We start from the raw sequence: 22,692 nt of genomic DNA, 5'->3' as shown, positions 1-22,692 counted from the left end.
TAAAAAACCCCTCAATGGCAGGAGGGGACGGCTTTCCCAATCAATAGATATACCTACATTCAGCAATCTACTTGGTTGCCTTAGATCCTCAGTCTGCAACTGGGTTGATATTCCTAGATACAAGGGAGATTGCTTAATTAAGAATCTGCTGCAATGCTATTTTAAGAGTTCTTGAATCTGCCATGGAAGGCCCTTTGAATCTCACTTCTCAGAGACTTGTCCGGCTAGCTTGGCACCAGTTTCAATTAATTATACCCTTCGGCCCTTTATTAAGTATCAACAGGCTCCAAGCATGCCGTTGATCGCTTCTGCCACCAAACTACAGGAGACTGCTCCTCCAAGCCCTTCCCAGAATCAGTCAGCCCCTTGTCCCTGACATTTCTTCCCACAAAGGAAAGCCCCCTTCATCGCAACTATTGTTCAAAGAGGCATCGCAGATTAACTTTACTTGTCCATTTCTTGGAAGGATCCAGTGCTCGTTAACCTGTTTATTATCAGGTCAAGGTCTTTGTACATTAGCATCATATGGGAGACTACTGTCCAAAGCCTCTATCTAAAAGCCCTGTCTGCGTTTCTTGCAGTCATCACTTTGATTGGAAAAGAAACTAATTCCTTGCACTTCTTCGAGGTCCCCGCTACAAGCTTTCTGCACTCTTTCCCTCCAGGCTCCCATCGATCTAAACCCAATATAATCCGGAGAGTATCGCAGATTTATTAAAAACCTAGCCGATCTAGCAAGCAGACAGAGAAACAGGATTCGCTACACCGTTTCCTGCATGCTCACAGCCACACATAGTACACATGTGATCTGGCAACATCTTCCTTTCAATCAGTTCAACTTGGGTTGGCAGTGAGATGGTAATAGCTCTCCATAAGAAATTGACAATTTTTGGAGGATCTTTTACAGCCCATAGTTGCTTTGACAACCCTTTCTTAATCATCCCAACACTTGAATGGCATGCTCGATACCATAATATGGGATTCAAGTTACAATACATCTTTAGTGAAGTTAAGCTTAAAATATTTTATGGAGTTTTAAATTTGGCTATCGACCAAATTAAGCTTGTCAAGTTAGGAACATTTTATGAATCTAGAACATGGCCAGAGCTGGAAAGCTGCTTGAATCATTGATCGAGTATGACTACATACATGTACAAAAACAGCTAAGAAGAGAAGACGCAAGGAAATCCCTGACTAGTCTAGTCTATATCTTCCATGGAAGACATTGGAGATTATGGCAAGAACCCGTCCAAGTAGTTGCGCACTCAGCTCCAGTTTCTTCACAACACTTGCAAACAACTCCCAGTGTCGAAAAAATCTTGGAGTATTCTGCGAATTGCATGATCACGGTAAGTAAGACAAAAATCAATCAATCAATCAAGAATCACCATTGAGAGAGAGCCTTAAGTGTAAATAGTGATATATACTTACTTTGTTTCTGGGACAAAAGTGTCCTTGCTTCTGATGTTACTTGTTTCTGGGATGCAGAAACGGTGACTATAAGCAACAGCAGAAGCAGAGTAGAAGAAGGCTTAGGCATACCCATGATTGATCCTTCTGTCTTCAACGAAACATGGGGTTCAGTTATAATTTCCAGCCGACAGATAGATAATTTAGGCAAGTGGAGTTGCGAGAGACATCATCTCAGTCATCTTATATAGACAGAAAAACAATCTATATATAAACAAGGATAACAATGGTGGGTGAGTTTTCATGGTATTTAAGTGGGGGCTTCTAGAGCAAACACAAGAATCGTGCCACACGTTTTGAAGTTGCTTACTTTTCCACACAAGGGCAAATGAATTAGCTGGAAACTTCCTCCTTCACGTCAGGGTGTAATTAATTGAAATTGACATCTAATAGACATACGTTGGATACAGACACGTGGCCCTTGTCTGATATTCTTTCTTTTAAATAAGACTGTATCAGATCACACAGGGAAGACGGCCATTTCCGTCTAGAATCTCTGCATCTAGAAGCACTTTCTACGTAGACTTTTCTGGCTTGGAATTTGGATGCAGAAAAGTTGTATACAACTTTTTATAGGAGCTTTATGTGCCTTCAAAAATGAGATTCCTTTTATATAAACTGTATTTTAATTTCTTGGACAACATAGAAGTTTAATTTAAGGTAAAGATAAATTACTCTTATAATTCAAAAAATGAGATTTTTTTCCCAGTTTGGAAAGAGATCAAGAGAGTGAAATTGTGGAATCAAAATCTTGAGCATGTCTTAGTTAGTTAGTATATACGGCAAAACTTTAGCATGTATATATGAACACAATCATTGATTTGAAATAGAAGCCACGCACATTTGCTATCCCACGAGACAACAAATTAATGACAGCGAAAGATTAAGAAATGGAGAAATTGTTTAATTATAAAAGTACTAAGAAGCTGCATTGAAAATTCCATGAAAGAGAGCGAAGCGACCCAATATATTATATTTAACATTGTAGTTGAACTATATTTTTAAAATTTTCAAGGGCTTTAAATTAGCGTTTTTTTTTAATGTTTTTAAATTGTTTTTGTATATTGATATTAAGATAAATTTTTAAAAATTAAAAAAAATATTATTTTTATATATTTTAAAATAAAAAATACTTTAAAAACTAAATTCATCCACGTGATCCCTTAATCATCATTATTATTATCATTACCTCGTTTTATCCTTAAACAACTACCCACCACTTAAAACATTTATTTCAAACCTAAAGTTGACATTTGCCTAAAGGATTTGCTTTTGAGAGCGGAAATCAAAACAGAGTAAAAGAAACAAAACTAACGTGAGCGGCAGGATTCGAACCTGCGCGGGCAGAGCCCACATGATTTCTAGTCATGCCCGATAACCACTCCGGCACGCCCACAGGATATGAGAGTTAGGAGAATTCTCATATACATTCTAAAATATATTTTTAAGGATAAGCTCTCTATATAAAAAAATACATGTCCTAACTTCCTATTATGAGAAACACATTCTCTAAAAATTTATAGATTGAACTAATGAAATTTCTTAACTGTATAATTTCTGTTGAAAACATATTAACCTACAATTGACAGCTAATTGAAATCAATTTCATTTGTTTGCATGAATAGTAAAGCTACTCTTTATTGTTTTTTTTTTTTGTCTTTTTTTTCTTGAATTTGATCCTTAATTTTTTTAAACTTTATTTTTTTTAGTTTAATTCCAAGATATAAAGCTTTTGATTAAATTAAAAAGACAATTTAAAGTGAGATGACCACAATATAAAATATAGAAAAAATAAATGGTGAATCTCAAAGTATTTTTTAAATTTTCATTTTAATCCCAAAATTTATTATATTTATTTTTTAATTCTTAAGTTTGAGAAAAAAGAGAAAAGCTCACTGGAAAATAACAACGTTGTCATTTCGCCACAATCCAATCATCAAAATAGAGAATCTTTGTGTCACTATGTTTTTATTCTCGAGAGGACATTATTGATATATAAATTTGATTTTTATTTTGATTTTTTAGATTTAATTGATTTTTTTTTTTCCCTAGTGATTTTAAAGTATTTTGAGGTTGTCGGGTCACTCAAAATCTCTCTTGCAAAAAGAAAATAAATTAACAATAATGCATGTCTTGTTTTTACATTTAAAAGTATTTTGATATGGATTGCAATGAAGTGTGAACCAATTATCTAATGTACTTCCAAATAGATTCCAAGCTCAAACTAGTAACTAAAAAAAAATAAAAATTAGGTCATTGTCTCATCTAGTTAACTTGCATTTCATCTAGTTAATTCAAGTCGATTAGTTTTATTAAAACAATGTGATTTTTTTAAATTACTTGCATTAATCTGGTTGAATTTTAATAAAATTTTGTTAAATCAATCAAATCATTAAAAATTAAATCGAAATAATATATTTTTTCGATTCAATTTAAAATTTGATTAAGGTTTAGTTCAATGTTGTAGGTTTCTTGAATTAACCTATCGAGCTGGACCAGGTTCAATGTAATTTTTTCATTAAAATTTATATTTTTTTAAAAAAAAATCATTGGAATTTTGTTTGTGAATTGTAATAGGTGGAATTGGTAGTTTTTGAATTAATGAAGAAGAAGTGATAGAATAGGGATTGGTGAGGGAAATGGAAGTTGTGACACATCATCATCATCATCATCATCTGGTTGAATATTTGAAAGACTTGTTGATAATGTTATAACGTGATAACAATGAGCCTGCTCAAATCTATTTTGTTTCCTCTAGCCCATTGGGCTTCTTAAGAATGTTATTCAGCCCCAAGTTTCCCAAATAAAAATACTGCCTCGGCCGTTTTATTTCACTAACCCGGAAATAAAATTCTTTGTTTGTGTGATTTTTTAAATGAATTAGGCCACAAATTTTGCAGGTATTTTCTAAATAGATATTTTTAAGTGATTTTTTTGTTTTTAATTTTTAAAGAATTTTTTTTATTTACATATCTGCTTTATTTTATAAAAAAAATATTTATTTTAAAATAATATTTCAGATATGTTTATCTTGCATAATATTTTTTCATTTTATTTTATTCATCCACTTTTTATTATTTTTTATTGATTTTAATAAATATATTTAAGTAGAGACAAACATACAAATATTTTATTTTATGTGATCTATATCTATCTTTTTATTTTTTCAATTATTTTTATCAATTATTTTGTGTCAATCGATCAAGTTTCAGCAATATGAAGAGATGGCCACCTCCCCCACTTTAACAAGGGGGGAAAGGTGGTTCACAAAATGTTATTTAAAGTTGTGGAAAATCCAAATTAAAATTTTCTACTGCATCACTATACAAAAAAAAATTGGGTGTATATTTTCCTCTTCAAGTTAATATTTAAAATATTTAGCATAAAAATAGTTTCTAACTAACTAACTATAAGTAATCTCAATTTCAAACAATATTTTGTATCGATTTTATCTTTAAAATTTTAAAAATACCCAATTAAGTTTTTTCATTCATATTTAATTATAAATTCCATTTATTTATTTTTTTCAAAAAACACACCAAACTTAATTTTTTTTGTAAGAAATTAAATTATCAGGTGATAAAATAAATATAAAATATCATTTAGAGACAAAGTTAATACTATTCTAATAAGTGGGGATTATATTTGATGTTTTCCCATACATTTAACTTCAAGCAACTGTCACATTGCCTGGCTCTTGTAACATAGAGAGATCTTATTATTCCAATTCAAGATTCAATTAAAGAATAGGAATGTTTATGCAAATTCAAAACAAAAATATACTCATTTTCACAAATATAACTTGGAAATTAACCATATTCTTGTATATATTGACATTTATTTTCTTTACAACGTTGAAGATCAAGATGTTTTTTTCCCTATCATATTCCTACAAGACTAGCTACAGATAACTCAGGAAGTAGTATCTGCTTTGTGTCTTCCAGAAGCTCTAATGTAACAGAAAACAGCCACCAAAAATGTGGTGGCAAGACCTCCAAGAATGACACCACCCCCAGCTACTGATTTATCCACTGAATGATGACGGCCTGGAAGGTGAATGTCCTGAACTTGTATGCTAACGCTCTCTTCATGATCCGTGTTACTGTGCTCAGAAGAAGACCGAGTTTGGTCCAAGGAACTGGTTCCTTTTTTAGAACGAACGTTCTCCTGAGCTTGAGGAGGAGCTATAGATGGGCTAAGTCTCGGTGCAACGAAGGACTGGACCATTTTATGGTGATGGTGTTTACCAAGTTTCCTAATCGTGGGAGCTTGAGCCTCGTATGAATTCTGAGATGGAGCTTGTGGGTACGAGGATGATACAGAGCTAGACTGAACCATGGTTTGAACCTTTTCACTGGTCATTGCTAGACCCACAACAGCATCAGCTAAAACAAGGCAAAGAAGAAGAAATTGAGCCATTAATAACTTAGGGACTGGGTTAAGATTGTTTGAGATCGATGCTTGATCTTTAATTTGGAGGCTGAGGCCAAAACAGAGAGTTTAGCTATTATATATGGGAGGAGATTGCATCAATTAAGAAGGAGATCCAAGCGTGTGGTGTGATGGAAATTTCCCTCCTTCGATTGATAATTATTACAATTTCACATTTGTTATTGTTGAGCTGTCCCTTGAATGGGAGAAACCTGAGGGATATACACGTGGAAGCATTAGGATATTAGAAATACAACTACGAATTCAATCAAGGGAGCAGGATCTCTAACATGTTTCTTTGTAGAGCTGTAATGCATTTGGTGGCGGTTTTATTTGAATTCTTTTTAAAAAAAAAAAAAAATACTTGGCGTTTAAATAGTGATTTTAGCCTCTAGTTTATGTGGTGTTGGATATTACGGTTCAACTGTATTTTTGAGAATTTTTAATTTTATTATTTTCAACTTCAAATTATTAATGAGTTCTTACTGTACTAATACTCGGTAACACAAACAGATTCTCCATTCCCTTTGACAACGGAGAACAGGATACAAAGAAACTTATGTGTGCAGACGGATTCACACGGCAACTTTGTAATCCGACACAGGCGTTGCCCGGAAGATTGCTTATTTACAGGGAATTAAACATTTGCTTTAGCCTTCAGGAAGCTTATCTTTAGCCAGCAAACAATTGGAAATTAACAATGAAAGACAACAATCTTCTCGTATGATTCTTTCTCCATAATTATCACTAGCAAATTTGAGTCAAGAAGGCTGAACAGATCCAATATAATATCATGTTGCTGACCTAGCTACAAGAAATATATGTTGTCTGCAAATAATCTGAAGCAATAAATTAAGAGAATTATGTTTTTACAGGAATTGATTATTACCATCCCTTGACGTCAACTACCGATTACCTTCCACATTTCAAGGTACTCCACTAAACTGCCTGTTAACTACTAATAACCTTCTATTTTTCAGAATTCCTTCCACAATCTCACATCCATAATACGTGGCTTATTATACTTGCTTTTAGAGTTAATCTTGCGTGCATGCTTCTTCTTTTGTACGTGTCAATAACCCTTATGTTTTAAGTTTCTTTCAATTAATCCAATGATCGGTTAGTTATCATAAAACTCTTTTTATCTATTTCCCATAAAAATTTGCAGTATAACACCATTAATGTCACATGAGAACTGGAAATCTACACTCACGATGAGTGCTTCGAAAATTGGAGACATGATATCCAGAGTTCTAAATTCTAATGTAATAGTATTTGAGAGGACAAAAACAAATAAGGTAATGCCTCTTGTATAGGAGGCAATGGAGTGTATGGACACCTTGAGATCAAGAGACCGTGTGGCAGACTTTTAATTGATTAATATCAGGAAGTTTCCTGTCTTTTGCATATGTAACTGCGATTTGATTAGCCAAAACATATTTAAATATCAGAATTGGCAGTGCCAGCCAATGAACTAGTGATGGTCACTACCCGGTGGGGTAACATGCCGGTAAGTTGCACGTGCAGTGGTCTCTGGAAAACGAGAACCCCCGGTTCCCAAGCCCAGGCACCGCCACGACGTCCCCAGGCACCGCCACGACCTCAGGCACAGAAGCCAGTGATTATTATAGCTTTCAGGGCTGGTTGATCATCTACTCATATGTTTTATAATTGATAGTTAATTGGAGAGGTACAGCAAGTGGATCGTTACAAGTAAATGGCATCATCTTAGGCAGAAACTCACAACTCAAAATTTGAGAATTTCAGCATAACCCAAGAAAAATAAAATGTAATGGCATGCTCTTTGGCAATCTGGTAAGATCGATGTAAAAAAGATGACTCTTTGAAAATTGCACCAGCCGGGTTTCGAACCACTAGACATCTAGTGCTTCATGCAACCCCTTTGAGCATAAATAAGGTGGTAAAGTAGTTCGGTTAATCCTATGGTACTGTTTATTGAGGCACAAATCATTATGGATCCGCGACAAAAAAAGGGAGGTTTTTTTGAATCTGGGGCTAAATATATACTTTTATCTTTTAAGTTTTAATTTTTCAAACTATAAACTTTCAGTCATTAAATATTTATGATATTCAATTTTTATCCAAGATTTTATTTTTTTATTTTTTTAATTAACATGAATATTCGAGCCAGCTTGAGCGAACCTCAACTAATTCCACGAGTCCTGAAGTTAACGATCATATAAACCTTCAGTGATCTTAAGGTTTATAGTATTTGAACTGGTGATCTATAATGAGCAAATTTAGGGCCTGATTAATTGAGCAATACTTTTTAGAGTTAATTTCATTTTATTTCTTTATTCTTTGGTCTCTAATTTGAAAGAGAACAGAGAAAGTTTCTAAATTTCAGTGATAATGAGAGAAAACCTTGGTTAACAGTGGCAAAGACAGGGGAGCTGGCAGAGCCCTCGACCCTTGCAAATAAATTGTTTTTCTAATCCCTTCCTTAACAATATTTATAGTTTTAAATCAAATAATAAAACCACTAAATCTTGGCCCCCCTTTAATTTTATTTTTTTGCTTAGCCCTTGCTAATTGAGATCGATTTTGACAATGAAAACAAGTTGTTTTGATATCTATAAGTTTTTTTTAATGAAAAAAGTTTATACAAAGTGTTTGTTTTCCTTTAAACTTGCATGAAATGATAGATTTAAATCCAGAAAGAATTTTGATTTTGAGTTAATTATGGATTTTAGAGCTGATTTTTAGATTTTTAGAGGTTATAAATATATTTTACAAAATATTTAGGATGTTTTTCTAGTCAAAATATTATTACAAATAGACTTCTCTTGGTTTGAAACATATGAACCTGATTTTTTCGTAGAGGTCGTAGAAATCCAGGCAGTGCAGGCTTCATTTATAAGCTGAGCAAAAGGACCTTTCGATCTGGAATAAGCCGTGGCCGGAAGAAAAGCCAATCTGCAACTAATTAATTGATAATGTGTGAATGTCATCGATGCTGAATTGCTGATCTTAAAGTTAAAGATCTTTGGTGCAATGAAACCTAGGACTACAGCAGGGTGGTAACACATATTCCCCAGCTTATCAAGCACTGCATTGCGGAAGTCCCCGTCCTTACGGTTTTTTTGTTTCTGTATTTTAAAATTATTTTATTATTTTATTAATTTTAAATTAATATTTTTTAGTATTTTTAAATTATTTCAATGTGTTGATATTAGAAATAATTTTTTTAAAAAATAAAAAAATTATTAATATATATTTTAATACAAAAAATTATTTTAAAAACAACTATAATCACATTGATGATTGCATGGTTTGGGCTGATAATATTGCAGGAGTATACAGTACTAAATTAGCCAACCTGTGGCTGTTACATAGAAATGGACATGGCCATCATAAATCGGAAATGGAGCTAGCTTTAGAAATGAAATGCCCCAGAGAAGATCATCATGCTTATTGGTCTGATATTTCATGAGAGCCCTCCAACCAATCTGTTGCACGCCATCTCTCTACAAGCTCTGTGTTGCCGCCACAACCAAGCAGAGGAAGATTCTTTGCATTGTCTGTGAGATTGCTAAAAGGTTCTCCGCATTTCTAACAGACCTGACTTGTAGTGTGCAGATGTCCACCAACTGTTAATCAAGCTGCTGTCGGGTGATCTTGATTGCTTCTTTCTTTGGGAGTTTGGTGGCTATGGAGAAAGAGAAACATCATAGTATACAGTGATAGTTACAGGGGTGATCACTAGCTGTTAAGACAAATCTCTTAGCTAGCCGAGGATTGTCGCGCTGCTTGGAATGATAAAGAGGCTGCACGCAGACAGATCTCGGCTTTGTTAATGTGGATGTGGACGGCATCTCTCTGGAAAATCCTGGTGAATTTAATTAGGTGGAATTTTTTCTAAACAATGGTAAATAAGTAAAAAAAAGGACAATATCGTTAATAGGAAGAAAAAATTACTTGTGTACTTTATCATGTAAAGGATATCATAGAAAACAAGTTTAATTTGAAATGCAATTTTTATTTTGCATTTTTCTCTAAATGAAAAACAATATAACATGAACACATTTACCAGTTTTTGGAGTTGGAAATTGTTTTTTGAAATTTTGAGAAGTGAATATCTTTTTTTATTTTTTATTGGAAAAGAAAAACTATAAAATAAAAATAAATTTATATTTTTTATATAGCTTAAGAGTGCTTTTAGAAAAAGAAATATATTTATTTAACTTTTAAATAAAAAAACTCGAAAAACAAAAATTAGAAAATTAGATATCATATAAATAGATACAATTATAAGAAAAACAAAATACATATAAAGAATGAGTGATTTACTCAAAATATAATATAACATTCAAAAGCAACGAGCGCCTGCTCCTCCTCTCCTCCACAGCTCCACTCCCTCCACTGCATTCCTCCTTCCTTGGACGAACTGTAAAATCCAAAAGAACCCTTGATAATTTCAATGTCTCTCTCAATCCCAACGCTGTACCTCTCTTTCTCTAAAACCCTCTCATCCCAAAATCCTCTCTTCTTTCCAAAACCCTTCAGCCTCACTCTCCCTCCTAAAAACACAATAATAATTCGAATGGGCGGAGGCCCAAGAACATTCCCTGGAGGAGTCTCCAAGTGGCAATGGAAACGAATGCAAAATAAGAAAGCTAAGCAACTCCTAAAAGCTAGGCTTTGTCGAGAGAGACAGCTTTACGAAATGAGAAAAAGGGCAGAGCTCAAAGCTGCTGTTTCTGAATTAGAGCGTCCTTGGGAGGTTGTTGACAAAGCACCCAAGTTGTTTTCTGTAGGCGCTGATGAACAAGTTAAGGTTTTGGCTGACCGCTTTCAGAAACCAGGTGGTTTTGATTTGTGGAGTGAAAGAGATGGTCCCCAGTTGTTTGAGACCCCTGATGGGGTTACATCTGCCAGATTTTTTCCCAAAGGTGTTGTTCAAACTGTGAAACCTTATGGTAAGGTTTCAGCTTCTGCTTTTGGTGAATTGAGTGCTCGAATGCTGGATTCTGATTTTGGAAGCTATACTGAAGGTGAATATCAGAATGACGGAATGCCCGTTAATGAGAAATTGAGTAATTTATCAGAAATTGAAGATGGGTCGGTTTCAGAGAGTGGATATAGGAGAAATTCTGATGGGAAATTGGGGCTGGATAAGAGGAATGCAAAGAGAAATACTGGTAAATACAGGAAGAAGGGGGATAGGAGGAGCTTTGGGAATGTTTCTAATGCATTTGATTCAGGGCAAGTTGGTTTTGAGAAAGAGAAAAGAGTGGGTGGCACTACCAATCGCAGTGCTGGTCGTGATAATAGGATTAGTAGGAGCAACAATGGCAGTAGGATTAATAGGAATGGGAGAGATTCCAAGTCTGATGTTTATGATATAAGTTTGCAACAGGATGGGAGTTATGGATTCCAAGTCGAGAATGAGAAGTTCAATTCTAATTCTTGGGATGTGGAGGTATTTGAGTTCGATTCATTCTAGCTTTAGACTGGCTATTGTGAGTTGCACTGGCAATAAAGGGTGCTGTTAAATTGTGAAACCCTGTTGCATTGCTGGTCTCTTTGGAGTTCTGACACTTCATGTTGTAAGAACTGATTGATGTATATGATTGTATAATATATTTTGTGCTCGCTTTTACTAAGCTGTATATCAAGTCTTTCACTCTTTGCTGAAATAATAGAAGGAAGTTTCGCTATAATTTAGCATTTGTCACTTCTTATGTTTGATTTCTTTTTCCTTAGAGTCCAAATATTGCATGGATGGAATGGAACTATTATATACCTGAAAGTTTTCTATATCTGTTCACTTGTCAAAATAGATAGGTGTAAATCGGATTAGACATTGACTTTTGATGTGCGAAACTCTCTAGGCTGTTGAAGAGGCTGAAAGCAAAAGAAAATATTGTTGTTTTCTTGTCATGAATTGATATATATATATATCTGTTGTTGCTGAGAGATATAGGCATTGTTAGCAATTGCATTTGTGCGCAGAGCATGATGCCATGCAGTTTGGTGCAATAGAAAACAGATAATGCCATTGATGTTCAAGAGATAATACAAGTTGAATAGGTTTGCAGTCACCTTTCATGTGTGATATATGCTATTAACTTTTTGACATTGAATGTATTAGAAAGTGGAAAAAGTGTAGGAGCTAACTCCATCACTTCAAGGTTGAGTGAAGAACAAATTTGCCGCAGCTTTGTCTGGTTTGCAGACACAGTTTATGTTTGTATTTTTGTCCCACATTATGGTGGTTTAGGATTTTGAAAATAAGGGATTAGGGGTTTAGCTAAAGAAGAAAGTGTTTTAGGATTTGTAAATTGAATTGGGGATGAAGGTGGAAGATTACTAAAATAGAAACCAGATCTATAAACTTCCAGAAAATATAAAAAATTGCAGAAAATTAACCTTGACTAGTGAATTGAAACAAATTAAACTGTGTTGGCAGCTGCATCATTCTCCCCTGGTTGGAGAAAACGTGACCTCGAGCTTTGAAGTGCAGAAGTAGCAAAACATGAATATGAACAGCTAGTGAGGACTTGATGGCAGCTTCTTCTCTTTGTTGGAATGATTATAATTTTTATCCTTGGATATGAAATGGTAGACTTTTCCTGGAAATTTTTATCAACAATTGGCAAGAATTGGATTAATTTCATTCTTTACTTGAACTGCTCAAGCTCAAATTTTCGTAACTTCATCCTTTTCAATCTTGATTGTCCTGGACGAACTTTCTTTAATCTAACATCAATGCACTCATCAACTTGTGCTTCAATTTTTCACTACTTGTTCTTGCCTTTTCACTGCTGTAGTATCAGATCCAAAATTGCAGTCTAGTGCCTTTCTTTAAGCTCTTGGCAACTTGAAACTAAGCAGTTTCTAGATTCCACTGTCCTTGAAACTTCTTGGATGTTGGTTCATCTTTTTCTTGGATAGCTTGATCGAATCATCAATGATCAGCATTAGCTTCTTTCACTTCATTTTTTCATAGAAATATCTGACTCAAAGACAGATTGTAGTTTGGATGATTTTTCTGTAAGTAGCAGGAAACAACTCTTCAAATATCTCCTTTGTAGCATCTCTTTTCATTTGACATAGGCGTAGTTAGGTAGAGGGTAATAAAAGATTTATAGTAATGCCTGCTTCTGTAATTTTCAAGTGAAGCTTTACCATATCCATATTGTGATGGCTTGACTTGCTGATTCAAAGGTTAGATGATATCACTACGGTGCTTATTATTCCAGTACATTCTGCAGACACAAAAACTGAAAATCGAATATCCATCTTGCAACTATTACCATAAACACAGCTATCATGCAAGGAAAATTGTGCCAAAACAGCACTCCGCACAGATTTGAAGTTAGTGCAGGCCAACTTATCATTCTTCAAACATGATTACAAAATCCACATAGAAAATAACTATGGATCATTAAACACTTGATGCTGCTATTTCTCTGTAGTAGGAAATAGTCTGAGAAAATTTGACCTTTTCTTCATGGACATCTTCTGCGCTCAAGCTCATTGAGTCTATCCTACCAAATTTTAGCAAATAAACTCCACTTCTAGAATACATCTTCCTTGCCAATCAGTTAGCGTTGACATACTGTTTCGGATTTTTTTGTGTCTGTCTCAACAAAGAAGATCTTGAAATTTCGATGTTAAATTTGATATTAGTAATCTGAACTCTAGATACTGTTCTTACAACTTCAAACTTGTAGTTCTAGACTTTTAATGATGTTTTAAAATTTTTATGATCTTTTAACATGCAGAAATCAAATTAAAAGCTGTGAAGTAATCAAATAATCTAAATGTTTTGAATATAAAAGACAGCTTAACAGCTTATGATTAAGGAACTTATATTTATTAAATGATTCTTTAATTGATTATAAACATGCACCATGCATTGGAACTTCTTGACAGAAGAACATGAGCTGATATATATATATATATATATATATATATATATATTTTGGTATTTTCTGGGTTTTTGGATAATGAAAATTGCAAGCCTAATAAATTACAATGGAAACTGCAAGGCTGCATTATAAGTCTATTGATTATTACCTACAAACTATTAGATTACAAACTATATACTCACAAGTTATATGCCGCCTATAGAATTACAAGTTTATTATTAAACAAGTTTTGAAGATCTTGAAAACTTGATTCAATTGTATAATAACTATTGCTATTGATTTGTTGAGTTATTCATCCATCCTCGATATAACTATCTACTAAGTACCTACTTTCTCCATTATTCCATATTTTGAAGATGTACAAATGAAGCTGTCTAACTTCACTTGCTGTTTCTTTTACAAGTTTATATCACATCTTTTCTATATTTTTTCTTTTATTAGTCCAAACTTCATGATCCACTAATTAGTTCTGAAACGCATCTGTTCTTTATTGTTTTTTTATTAGTACAAATTTCATGATTCACTTCGTTCAGCCTATAACTAAGTTTCTCCTCGTTATCAACTGGCCTAGACTTTGTTTAATATGAAAACACTTATTAAATCCAGTCTGCTATTTTACCTTTCTTACCTTTGACTCAAATTACTTGTCTCACTAATAAATTTATTGAGCAACAAATACTGCCAAAAATCAATCACTAACAAGTGTCCATGGCGTTTTAAGACTTGGAAAATAAGGGATTTAGGGGTTTAAGGGTGATTGAATCGAGGATGAAGGTGAAAGGTTACTGCAACAACGTAGACCTAAAACTTTCAGAAAAAATTAAAATCATAGAAGTACCTCTGAACATTTGGAAATACAAAATGGACTCTGACATATGAAATCAAACAAAAACACATCTTTTTATTGGCTGCGTCATTCACTTTTTGTTTCTTCTTTCTTCCCAACTTGTGTTTGGTCTCTGAACTGATGAATGAGAAGCAGGAAAGCAGCTTCTCCTCGCTACCCGTGGGGAGGAAGAGAATTTCTCTTGTATAAATTGGTATTTTTGAGTTGCCTATTTTGAATAACATGCATGCTGCAAACTTTAGCAATGAAAACTTGAATAGATGAAGGTGAAAGGTTACTGCAATAACGTAGACCTAAAACTTTCAGCAAAAATTAAAATCATAGAAGTACCTCTGAACTGAACATTTGGAAATACAAAATGGACTCTGACATATGAAATCAAACAAAAGCACATGAATAATTGAAAGTGAAAGTTAAACAAAAATGTAGATATTTTAGATGGTTTGGGTTCTTGAGAACTCGTTAAGCCAATTTGCAGCACAAAAACTGATTTTACCTTCTTTTCATATTACTGGTTTTAAATGACACAAGGAACTTAAAGTGTGATTTTATGCAAAATTTCATACATTTCTGTTTGGAGAATAAAATAAAAATCATGATGTGATAGCATCATGCATCTGCATGGGACTAGCACGCCTGTTATAACTACCGTTGAGGTGTTAAAGAATCCCAGCCAGTGGCTCAGGCTCTCCTTTTATTCCTGTACATGTTCAACAGATTTTTGAAGACAGTTCATTTAGAAATTTGGACTTTTGGAACCAGACTGTAGTGGTAACTATGACCTTGAGGAACCAGACTGCCAGATTGTTCAGGGGACATTAGTGGTTGAGTTTTGAGGATTTTTTTTAAAAAAAATGATATCTTGAGTGCAATGTTGGAGCGTTGATAAATAGATTGAAATATTTTTTCATTAAGGAATTTTGACTGATAAATTAGGGCCCCAAGAGAATTGATTAAGATATATCCGTAGAGAGACTGGGGGCTGTATGAACAGTATCAACTTCTTCTCAGTTGCACTTCATTCAGGTTAACTGTTGCTGGGTCTGCTTAAGACAGAAAAAGGAAAAAATTGTGGTTTAACTGCCCCCTAATGTGTTTTTTCATCCTCTGGTGTGCCAGCTTTAATGACACGAACAGCACTGGTTGGAAGCTACATTGGTATGGAGGAACAGCTTCCACTGTGAATGGAGTAATATCTGTCATAGGTAAGGAGTTGTTTCACAACCCGCCCTTTGTCGAACAGTTGGGAAATGTAGCTTGAGCCCACTATGCTTGAATTGAACCATTTTCCAACTACATAATCAAGGGAGTGAGGAGGCTAAGGGGAATGGGTGGGTGGCTCTCTCCACAGAGCGTCTTGGAGAAATGGTTTTGTTTATGTCATCTTATCCTCAAGACTTTCGCTCTCTCTCTCTCTCTCTCACGCTCACACAGAGACGTACACACACAATGTCCTGGAATTGAAGCTATGGTCCCTGAATTTCAAGGCATGGGATATCTTTGTTAGGACTGCAGTTGCATCCTCCAGTTTTCATATTTTGCTCGGGAAAATTAGAGGCAGTCTTAATGCGGAATATAGAATGACCTTGAGATCTTCCTAAACAAGATACAGGCTACTTCTCTGCGCAAAAGGCTCCTTATCTTCTGAGATATCAGGTTTATCTCCACTTCAAGAGGGTTTAGTTCCGTGTCATTGTCTAAGTATAAATGTCAAAGAATCTCATTGGATACATGTACACTCAGTTCGGTTGTCGGTAATCTAATCCAAAATCTTATGAGGTTTCCATTTCACTTTTGTTCATTAATAGTCAACACTGCTGCATCCACATGTTTTCCTTCAAAAGCATGAGTGATTTAGTGGGCTGTTGCACTCATCTTCTCCAACCCACTAAAGTTCATGCTAGTGGATTCCATTTTCTATCATCAAAATTGCCGTCCTTATTTATCTTTAAAATTTGACTTGAGATTGAGGATTTGTGGGTTGTCACACTTCCATTTCTTCTTTGGTGCCTAAACAAGACAGTTAACACTTTTCATAACAAGGGCGATCGTATCTGTGCTTTTTTTACCTTGATTTTTTGATGAACTCTTGATGTTTCTTTGTCTTTTTACCACAGATGTTCTCATAGATTTAATCCAGGCATGCTTCTTTGTTATATATGTTTGGCCAACAACAATCTGAACTTCCATGGTTTTTTTTGGGTTTTCTGCTTTCATACATTTTTCAAATGCTCGTTGAATTGATGCAGGCTTCAAGTATGAACAAGCCACAAAGGATTCATTTAATTTGACCATTTAGAAAGTCAACTTATCCGGCATGCAGTTGTTTTGAATGTTCGCTTGCTCAATGATTAAAAGATTGTAGTGGACACCTTTCTAATGCATTGTTGTTAAATCCAAGTTTGCATCACTATGGTTAACAGGGCTAACAGAGGAAATTGTTATGGTGTTTACTGTTTAGTGCTCCTACCATGGTGGCGGCTGCTGCTGCTGCTCTTAATTCTTTCCCCCCAGCTAATTTGTCCTGTCGGGATGAGAATGTGTAGGGTATATGTGGTTGCAAAAAATGCGTGAACCATATGGATGGATACATGTTGAAAGAAAAGCATTAGAGATTAAATGCGTGATTTGTTGATTTAACAGGAAAAATGTTGCTTAATGCGGCTGTGGTTGCTTGTTCTTTTGGACCTGCTTAAAAGAAATGAAATGACATGCTTCATGTTGCGTTGGCAACAGTTGACGCCACCATCAGCCAAATTATAGTGGCTCAAGGGACCGCCTTGTGCTGGTGGCAATTGAGCAACCGCGTTATCAACCTTCAATCCTGCAAACCTTCCATTTAAAGATCAAACATGATCCTGCCTGACTCAGCAACCAAATTAGTCGTGGCTCATTGATAGCTGTACTCTTAAAGCAATCATGGACTCGTTTTAAGACACAGCTTTTTACAGAATAAACAGCAAAAAGATAAGAAGCGATCCAGGGCAGATCTTGGGAAAAAAGCCAAGTGTTTTTCTATTCCATTTTTCATCATGTGAAAATTGTGGTCATCTTTGTTTACTTCCCTACAGATTAACTTTACTTTTTTAAAAACCTTGACAATAAATCTTGCTTGGAATATAACGATGATGATGCATGATGATGATGATGATGGCATTGAGGATTAAGATGCATCATGCTACAGCTGGCATTATATGAATCGAATAAAGAAGCCATCAGAATCAATATATGCAGGAAGAGGATATGACATGGAGTGGAGATAAAGATGAGATCGTGGTGACATTGAAGATGGCAATAGCAATAGATGAATGGATTCAAATTATAGCTATGTCATCTTTTCTAGACATAAAAAAAGAAAGAAGAAGATGATGCAGATGAACGACTACCAAGTGATGCTGGCGCACTTCCTTGCTTGAAGTAGACTGCAAAAAGAAAAGCACATTATCTACTTTCAATCACGTTTAGATTTCTGAAATGTTGCTGTAACAGGAGTAATTTACACTGCATTTATAATACACAAGCACTGTTTTTGTCAGGGAAACAGGATGAAGATACACGAATCTTCTTTTCTTTTCTTTTTTCCTGCTAATTTAACCACGTTTAGAGTTCTTAAATATATAATTACATTACCTGGTCATTATTTTGGCACAAGAAAACAAAACGAAAGATACTACCGAATCTTCTTTTCACTAACTTCAAGAATTTTAGTCTCGCTTAAAGATTTATACATATTCTAGCCTTTGACTTAAAGGACGCTTGCTTGTTCACGAACCAACAACATAACCATGCATAGATTTTCTTACAATCAATAGATCTACGATGTTAACATGTTGATGAGTCTTGTACTGGCCTTGAACGCTTGAGACCCCAGTCATTGGGGGGGAAGAAAAAGTTATTTCTGGTTGAAAAAAATTGAAAAAAACCTGCCGTCCATAAAGCACCTCAAAAGCATAGAATCAATCTACAATGGCCATCCCTCACTTGTCTCTTTCAGGGTTGATCAGACATCAACATTACATGCGAATATATAACTCTGCAAGGAATTACATGAACTGCCCAGTTGTTCGTGTCAAAGGGCAAATCATAACTCTTCAAAACTTGAAACCCGACACAGGAGAGGCATGCAATATTTTGCACATATATATATATATATATATATATATATATATATATATATATATATATATAGCATGGCATGCGGTTCATGTGCTCCCTTAAGCTTCATCCTTGAAGATCTTCGAATAAGTTCCCTAGATCACGGATAACCAATTAATTTCTTAGGCTGCTTTTGATGCAAGTATAAACAAATTCCAAGATACTGTTGATTTTCCAAAACTGCAGGCTGCCGCTAGATATATCATCACTGTGATCTGAGAATGACTGCCTCTAGCTACAAATACAAAGTTCGTGTCAAAACTCAGAACTAGTTCCAGAAAAGACTTTGATGGGAAATGGTGGATTTTGACACGCCATCATAACTTAACTGGCTAGTTGAAAACGGGCTTATACCTCATCGTGTATCTGTCCATCTCTATCACTGCTGATGAGCAGTGATACCTTCATTTTGATTGAAATCATGGAAAGGTGCTGATAAATAAAAGCGAGAGAGAGAGAGAGAGAGAGAGATTAAAAAGCAAGTGAAAAACACGTGGTTCATTGGCTTCAATTGCAAGCATGTGCCCACATTTTTTAATAATGTGTTAGCTTTGTTTAATTGGCACTAAAAATTATTAATTATAAACTAAAGGAAAACTCCTCCTTCACAATGCAATATTCTTTAATATTAGATTTAATTTTTTTATTTTGTTATCTCACCCTTATATTCGATCACGAGTTTATCAAGTTAATTTAGTTTGACGTATTAACCTTATTAACTTGGGATTTTTTCTTAATTAATTTTTTTAATTAACTTGGACTGCTTTTTAAAATCATTTTCTAAATAATTTTTTTTTAATTTTATCTTTTAATATTGGTTTGACTGAGAATTAGACTTTATAATTTATTTTGATTTGCTTTTTACGAGGTTATCATAGTCTCATAACCCGAGTTGCGGATTTGATAAGTTAACTCGGGTTAACTCAAGTCAATCCAATATGTTGTTATCTTAATATTAAAAAATATATCATCTTGATTTTTGTAAATCAAATTATATTTTTACAAGTTGTATGGATTTTTTTTTGGACCCGCATATTCAACCGTGATATATCAGGTCAACCCTCACACGATTTAATTTTTTTAACTAGAAAAAAAATTAGTAACATCTGAACATCTTTTTAGGTTTAAGAAAGATTTAATTGGACTTGCAGCATCACGAGAGTCAATTTTCTAATATTTAACTAATTAACTAGTTGGCAAATCCATGTGCCATTTAACAATTTTTGGAGAGGTTAATCATGACGTATAGAGCCAGAGTGCTCTAGCCACCATGAAAAAGTTAAGCACTAATTAATTCATCAACCACAGCCACTGAATTATGCTTAATGTTGTGAACTTGCAGTTGACCAGAAGCACAGACAAGTTGAGCTTGCCATTGAGTTCAATTATAGAATTGAATCATCTGTGTTTATCTTTAAACCTCAACCACACTCTTGATTAATTAATGAAATAATATAATCAGATGTGGACTTTGGAGCTAAAGTTTCAAAACGTTTCGAGGCTACAAGTAATTATTAAATATATCCTTGTGTAGGATTTGACTTCCGGCCTTGGTTTTATCTTTTTTTATTTTCTTAATTAATCATAGTAATCTGCTTACCACTAATTTTTTTGTGCGTTTGTGTAGTGATCTAAAAGATTGTTAAAAAGGTGAAAGGTCACCCCCTCCTCTTGCATTTTTGTCACATAATTACTTGTGTGTCATGAAATTACGATTGGCTGCATGCCTTATATTCAATCTTAAATGATTATACATGGTATATTTATTTAATCAAAGTCTTTTGATTACATTCACACGCTGATTTTATTAAATGATTAATTTTTTATATGATCATTTTGTATTTTTATAATTGGTTAAAAGAAGATGTATGTTTTCAAGGAAATTGGAGAGAAGGCATTAAATAAAAAAAATAAAATGCAAGTGAACTAAGATTATATCTTAATCTACGAAACTTTGATATAATTTGTGTGAAAAACATAAAATAAAGTTGATTCTCTAAAAAAAATAATAATAAAAAAACTCAACAAGAGAAATAAAACTATAATGAGCCGAAGGAACACGATCGAGGATTTGTATCCTGCAGTATACATATGATTCTTACAGCACGCAAATTTTTGATGATTTTGAATTAGCAGCCATGATTAAGTTATTTTAATCTCCCTTAATTCAAAAACCCGATTAAAATTAAACTTAAGCACCATGCACCAATATCCAAACTTAAGTATGACTTTGGTTGGCAGTGGCTCCGCCACTTAGGGACAAAAAGAAACAATTACCCCATTAATTTTTTTTAAATATTTTTTTATATTAAAATATTAATATAATAATTTAGTGAATGGTTGATATAAGAAAGTTGTTATTGCAGCTCATTTCCTTTTCTTTCCTTTCCTTACTCTAACTATGCAAATTTCTCTTTTACTTTCCCTGCCTCTCTCCCATATATATGTCCAGCTGGTTCTTGACTCTCTTCAATATATAAATTTTTCTTCAAGTACAGTTAAGTAATTAATTTTTTTTTGTTTTTTATTTTATATTTTAGATAAATTTTCTTCATCTTTTTATTTGTTTTATTTTCTCATTTTAATTATAATTTTTTATAATTAGTCATTAAAAATATTAGGGTTTGTGATAATTTAAGGGTTTTGATATCAATATATTCAAAATAAATATTTAAATCTGTTAATATAATCAATTAAATATTTCTTTTCTTATTATAAAGGAATAAATTAATATTCATGCAAAACCATTATTATTGGCATCTCTTGCATGGTAGAATTATTTATTGAAATTTAATGTTCTCACATGATTTGTTTGTAAGTAAAATATCAAGTAGAAAAACATGTTTTTCAAGTATTGTTTCTCAATTAAATATATAGACATGATTAAGTATAATTTAATTAACATACTTATTATATGTATATAGATATGTAAGTTTTATAAAGTGGTTTCAAAATATAAAAACTCAAAGATAACAATTATAATGTAAGGTTTTTTTTTTATTTTAAATTAATTTTACTTGAATTACTATATATATTTTGAATTGATTTATAACATATATCTACATAACATAATATTTATTAATAATTTTTCCCTTCATGTAAAAACTCTGACTTCATCATTGTTGGTTGGTGATGGAAACTAGATACATTAGGCTTTAGTGATGAGTCTCCATAAATAAATTAATGGAACAAGTAATTATTGAAGAAGTCATATTTCTTCTTGTTTCATAATCATCGTTATCATTAGATTGCTTAATTAAGTTATTAATCATTCCTATTGAATTCCAGTTGTGATCACGCCACACAGCACCACCACTGGCGTAAAAAAGGGCCAACTAGAGCCACCCCTGAGCCCCAACCACCGCCATTTTTTCCTTCCTTTCAAAATCAAGGAGTGCCGCTTCGAGGGGGGAAATGGAAAATTATGGAAGAAGGAACTGTCTGCAATCCACTCGACTCGAAACAAGACTAAAGGCATGTAGGACTATGCCTGTCTTCTGTCTTTCAAGTGCCTTTGGAATGCCTAGCAAAAACCCAGGAACACCAACATCAAGCAGAAAAATCCCACTTTCAGAAAGAGTGCCAAGTAATTAGGTCTTCATATCTTGTTCTTGTTCTTATTTAAAAAAAAAAAAAATAATAGGGAGAAAGATTTCGTACGTATCCATTTCAATCATAATCATGATTAGCTGAAAATAGAACCCGGTGATTATGACACTCTATATCTTCCTCCCTCTTATCTTATATTATTAATCAGTCAAACCACTTGATTAAGAAAAAGAATAATCAAACACTAGGTATTTTCGTCAAGCAGCCTTAATACTGTATTACATGTCTCATTAATTATTGGTGGAGCCAAAGTTTTACTGTGGGAATTGTGTTTTCTGTAAG

At 33.7% G+C, this 22,692-nt stretch overlaps 1 protein-coding gene, 1 long non-coding RNA gene and 1 other non-coding gene across 3 annotated transcripts; 1 reads left to right on the top strand and 2 right to left on the bottom strand.

The window, feature by feature from the left end:
* Window positions 1-1,098: 1,098 nt before the first annotated feature.
* On the bottom strand, window positions 1,099-2,249 carry LOC118048462 (uncharacterized). Its single transcript, XR_004687481.2, has 2 exons — window positions 1,432-2,249; window positions 1,099-1,329 (listed from the first exon to the last, which is right to left on the bottom strand). It is a non-coding gene; the product is annotated as an uncharacterized lncRNA (long non-coding RNA).
* Window positions 2,250-2,784: 535 nt separating this feature from the next.
* TRNAS-AGA (transfer RNA serine (anticodon AGA)) lies at window positions 2,785-2,866 on the bottom strand. The gene has a single exon. It is a non-coding gene; the product is annotated as a tRNA-Ser (tRNA).
* A 7,340-nt stretch (window positions 2,867-10,206) lies between these two features.
* LOC118048473 (uncharacterized) lies at window positions 10,207-11,585 on the top strand. The gene has a single exon (XM_035058162.2). The coding sequence runs from the start codon at window positions 10,343-10,345 to the stop codon at window positions 11,366-11,368; it is 1,026 nt and encodes a 341-aa protein (XP_034914053.1). The 5' UTR covers window positions 10,207-10,342; the 3' UTR covers window positions 11,369-11,585.
* Window positions 11,586-22,692: the final 11,107 nt, after the last annotated feature.

The sequence above is a fragment of the Populus alba genome, chromosome 6 (genome assembly GCF_005239225.2).
Source record: "Populus alba chromosome 6, ASM523922v2, whole genome shotgun sequence".
Taxonomy (NCBI): Eukaryota; Viridiplantae; Streptophyta; class Magnoliopsida; order Malpighiales; family Salicaceae; genus Populus; species Populus alba.
This window is presented reverse-complemented; position numbering and strand designations above follow the sequence as displayed.